The sequence below is a fragment of the Montipora foliosa genome, chromosome 11, assembly GCF_036669935.1.
Source record: "Montipora foliosa isolate CH-2021 chromosome 11, ASM3666993v2, whole genome shotgun sequence".
NCBI lineage: Eukaryota > Metazoa > Cnidaria > Anthozoa > Scleractinia > Acroporidae > Montipora > Montipora foliosa.
The window spans coordinates 9,921,779-9,926,778 of NC_090879.1; the positions used below are offsets into that span (position 1 = coordinate 9,921,779).

Here is a 5,000-nt window from a genome sequence, read left to right on the forward strand (position 1 = left end):
CATGTGTGTGGAGACGCCAGTAAATTAGGACAAGGTACAGTGACATTAGGTGATCGAATCTACTAACAGCATTTAAAAGTTTGATACTTGTGTTTGGTTCTTTTTAGTGAATTCAAGACGTTTGGAAGAAGACCATTCGAGAAAATGTCAACACTTCTCGCTCATCTCGGCCCACCCGATCAACATAAAAATCATTTTTCTCATGCGTAAGTGCTATTCTTATTCTCTTGTGTGGTTGTGAGTGGAACTTGCTCTGAGTGGTCGAGTGTTACCTCGGGAACACCACAGGGGGACTATCTGGGGACCTTTATTATTTCTCCTATATGTAAACGACATGACTGAATGTGAATCATCTTCTGCCATTTAACTCTATGCTGAAACACAAGGATTTACGAAAATTAGCCTGCGTGGCGGCCCAAAGGGGGACTGGGGAGAGAAGAGAAGGAGAGGGAGGGCCTGCAATGAACCCCATATCTTTCCCTACCGCCCCCCCCCCCCCTAATTAATATCATGACGTATACATTTTTTTCAACCAATCAAAAGTGAGCAAAAGCTATCTATGTTTCAACCCGTCATATTACAAAGTTTCCCACCAAATACTACAATGCGCTTATGGCAATGACCACAGCTAGAAAAGGACTAAAACAAAAGGAAAACAACCCAAATGATGTATGCCGTTTGTGTGGGACAAGCCTTACGGTAAAATATGGTTCATTTGAAAAATGAAGCTCTTTCCGTATCCAGTCGGCAATACTGCCAAAGGTGTTTCTTAAGGAAAAGCTGTCTTATGACTTAATGTTGCTCTTTCAAAACCGTTTTCTTTTAGAATTTCTATAACTTCGTTTAGATTCGCCTCAAAACTATCACTTTCCGAGTCCGCCATTTTGTTCACGACTGCGTCTCGGGTTTGCAAAACTGATGAGGCAATTTAAACACGGAAAAAAGTCCTCTATTGCTTAATTTTTTTATTGTTTAGGGAGTTTCATAAAGGGCTGACCACTCGTTTTCCTTTTCAAGATGTTCAAACTAACAAAGCGAACATAACAATACCTAATTAGCAAGGCATATTCGGAATAACAATGCCATTTTAGTCCGGTAGATGAAAGTCTATCCCATATTCCAGATAATCTCTGAGCAATGATACTTTAAAAAATAATATATGGGCTCATTAGCCGTTTGTCACCCAAGACTTAATTAGTTTTTAATGGGTAAACCGGCTCGTTATCAATGCTAAAAGGCTTAAAAATAGGAGATTTAACTAAGTTTAACAAGATCTTTCACGTCTTGCAGTCAATTTGTAAATGGCATGATGCCCTCTGGGTGCAAACGTGTACGTTAATGAAAGAAAATTTTAGCAATAATGTCAGCAAAGAAACTCCCATATACCACTGCCAAAGTATATTCTGTGGTTTGACACAGCTGGTATGGTAAGTTGTTCTCCTTCTTTTGATGTTTAGGAGGTGGCAAGACGGAGCAGCACGATTTGAGGAGTTTATGGCCCGACATGCTGAGGAAAGTCGAGATGACTTGCTGGCCATCAAAAGTTTAAACGTCTTTTATAAGGTTGGTTTCCGCGCAGAGGTGTTGCTAACTGTTTTGCATCTACATCTACATAGAGCTCGGCAAACTCGCTTTTGACCTAAGGTATGGCTGTTTTCTACCCCTTTTTGAGATAACACTGCCAAGCCGGCCACGTTTTGCTGGAGAATCCAGGCCAGACCACAACACCGGGAACTCCTTGCCATGCTCTTATCGAATGCTGTGTGGGATCTTTAACTTCCCACAGAGTTGTAGGAAAGTTTTGTGAGACGGGACCTACGGTTTTTTTTACCTTATCCGAGAAGACTCGAAAGTCTAACTATTTGCAAATTTAGTTTTAAAGACAGCACTTAACTTTCTCCTTCGGTATTTAAAGACCCTGAGGGTTGGTCTGAGTCGAACCAAACTTTGTTCCCAGGGTCTCTTTGTCGTCAACGACAATGCAGACCCTGGGAACAAGTTTGAGTCGAACCCACGACCTTCCTCACGCAACCAACTGAGCGAAAGCCCGGTCGCGGTGGAGCATACGTCGCTAAACCGCAGTTATTTCAAATCGTGGAAGAAGACTTACTGATTATGTTATTATTTTTATCTTGATTACAGGGCGGAAAATCGAAAGCTGGAAATCCAGTATTTTACTACATCGCCAGACGATTCAGGTGTGCCAGATTTTGTGCGAAATGTTGTATTAAATAGTGCATTGAACAATTGTATCCCACATATTTTCCAACCATTCGGAAGCAAATCCAATACTCGTTATGCAACTAGCATTTCCCGCGCTTGACACTGAGCCTGCTCTTTACTTTTGTCTGATTGGTTCGCCAGTCTTGTCTTCAGAGTTAATGGTCTGCAGAGCGGCACCTATGACTAGAAAAAGATCGACCTCTGGGAATCGGGTTGATTGGTTCGTGGACTCGACCGTTGTTTGGTAATGTAGTTTTCGCCATGAGACCTTCGTATTGGGTGTTGCATCAAGTTGAACATTTTCAATTTCAAAATTCAATATTTTTCGGCGGACTACTCATTGAATCTACACGTTCTTTTTTATTCTTTTATTATTTGAGCAGGGATGATACAGTGGTGAGAGTACTGGCCTCCCACCATTCGCCCTTGTCACACGGCGGCCATGTTATCCCGGGAGACCAAAAAAGCTTTGTTTTACCACGCCAAGCCTCACCCCCATGGTTTTCACTGCGAGGCTTGGCGTGGTAAAACAAAGCTCTTTTGGTCTCCCGGGACAATATAGCCGCCGTGTGACAAGGGCGAATTGTGGCCCGGGTTCGATTCCCGAACTAGGCGTCATTTGTGGGTTGAGTTTGTTGGTTCTCTTCTCTGCCTCTGCTATGATTTGATGTGATTACTTCACAGTGTCCCCAGTAGGCCACGTTCGATGTATCAACATTCAGGCATGGCTACGAGGCTTTGTCTCGCAAGTCTCGAGGGAGATTTCTAAATAAAGCAATATTCAAATTTAACCATAAAGCTGTGTAGCCATGTTTGAATACTGATATATCGAACGTGGCCTATTAGTGCCTCAGCGCAAAATACTCTCGACTCTTAAATAGAGCGAGTTTAAATCGAGTGTCGTAAAACTAAAACCAAAGTAATTACTTTGGCCAATCAAAAAGGACAATCCAGTAAACCAATCAAAACTCGAAGTAATCACATGTAGCCGACACAAAGCGCGGGAAAATGTGCATGCGCGAGCCACGATTGATTTTGGTTTCACTTCTGATTGGTTGACAAAATGGCGCGAGAACTTTGAACCAATCACTGAGTGAAGTAATGCGAAACCAATGCAATTCGCTAGTTACTTTCAACACTCAATTGAAAACCGCTCTAAAGTTCATTATTCTTATAACTATTCATACAGAGGCGACCAAATAAACGACGAACTTCTCATTTACCACGCCCTGCTGACTATAGCCTGTTGTAACGAGAAGCCTTGGGAACTGGTCGTGGACTTCACGCATACCTCTCTGGAGAACAGATTTAGTGTAAGAGAAATAGAGAGATCACTTCTTAGTTCAACTGAACATTTCTTCATTTCTTTGTCTGTCCCACTCACTGAAAGCATTTGACCAGCCTTCACCTGTTGCGTTTTAATTGGCTTGACCGTCGTCATTGGAGACAATGATTTGTTTCGTTTATGATTTATGACTTTTAATAAAAAATAACAGCGCTGGTCATGTTTTGCTTCAGCCAACCACAGTTGAAAAGCTGTTGAGAGTTGCACCTGACGGTGCAGTGAAGAATCTGATGGCAGCTTACATCTACAACTGCAGTAGTTCCTTAAAACATTATGCCAAGTACAACGAACGCAATTTGGGCCCACTAAAGGTACTGCACGAAAGTTTTTGCATAATACGTTGGTTTCTAAGGGTTTTTGCCGACAGACTACAGGTATATACCCTTAAAAGTGGGGATGATTTCTTTCAAGCCGCAGGAAGTGAAAAGCAAAGGAAGCTCGGGGATGGATCGAAAACATGACACACGAGGCTACTACTCCCACCCCCTTCCCCCCATTCCCCCCGATTCCCCCTCCCCCCTGCTGTGAGACGGGACATAAGATTATCGTTCTTTTGTCACCAGTTAGGTTAACCTTTTCACTTCAGTGCACTGGTCGCCGTTTTTTCCTTCGTTACTTCTCAAATTTATCGATATATTTTTTTTTGTCGTTTTCTATTCAGGGTCGATCTGTGGTTCGAGTTTGTGAGTCTTTAAGTAAGTTACATGAATACATCATTCCTGGTGAACTCATGCTACCAAGCTCAACATTGACTCTGGAGGAGGACTTGAAGGTAATAAACTGCTTTGTTAGTTGATTTTGCTTTCATGATGATGGGACTCAACTTCCTTTCATGACTAACAAATTTGCTTTGAAAAAATATACCGGGAAACATGCCTACAGGAATTGTTGTAGCCTACGTGTGGCCGTACCCAACCCCAGAGGTGGGTGGATACGGCTACACGCAGGCTGGAATTGTTCTCGCTCTTTCGAGCTGAACAACACATGTACGCATTGCGGGCCTATTTTTGAATGTGCGGAGGAGGGCGTGGTGAACAGAAACACACTGGCGAGGACAGTATCCTCAAGAACCTTAACCACCTCTCATTTTTTTCACAGGTTTTTCCAGCTTTTAGAGTGTCTTCCAAAAGTAACGTTCTTGTGAAAGTAAGCAACTCCATTTGATTGGATTATTTAACTTACCTGCAAAGCTTTTATAAAACTCAGCTTGTCTGTTGTTTATGTCCTTAGATCGGCCCCACGTCAGTTCAAATCACAACCCCAGAGAGACATAAAGTGTTGGGTTACTCGAGTATTCTTAATGATGTGTACTACGCTTCTGAAATCAAAGGGGTAAGTTCCCTTCTACTTTAGTGGAACCACCCATTCAGATATTTTAAACCTTTTAGAGATAAAAGTCTTCATGTGACACTCAATACTCTAGAATACCATT

The 5,000-nt window shown here is 42.3% G+C and overlaps 1 protein-coding gene across 1 annotated transcript in view; it reads left to right on the forward strand.

Annotated features, from left to right (window-relative positions):
• The window catches only part of LOC137974604 (neurofibromin-like), a 90,493-nt gene that overhangs the window by 44,404 nt on the left and 41,089 nt on the right, over positions 1–5,000 (forward strand). The window contains exons 42-49 of the mRNA XM_068821509.1: positions 108–206; positions 1,458–1,563; positions 2,143–2,198; positions 3,413–3,536; positions 3,742–3,879; positions 4,230–4,340; positions 4,667–4,714; positions 4,799–4,900. Coding sequence (XP_068677610.1) covers positions 108–206; positions 1,458–1,563; positions 2,143–2,198; positions 3,413–3,536; positions 3,742–3,879; positions 4,230–4,340; positions 4,667–4,714; positions 4,799–4,900 — 784 coding nt within the window. The remainder of the gene's footprint in view (positions 1–107; positions 207–1,457; positions 1,564–2,142; positions 2,199–3,412; positions 3,537–3,741; positions 3,880–4,229; positions 4,341–4,666; positions 4,715–4,798; positions 4,901–5,000) is intronic.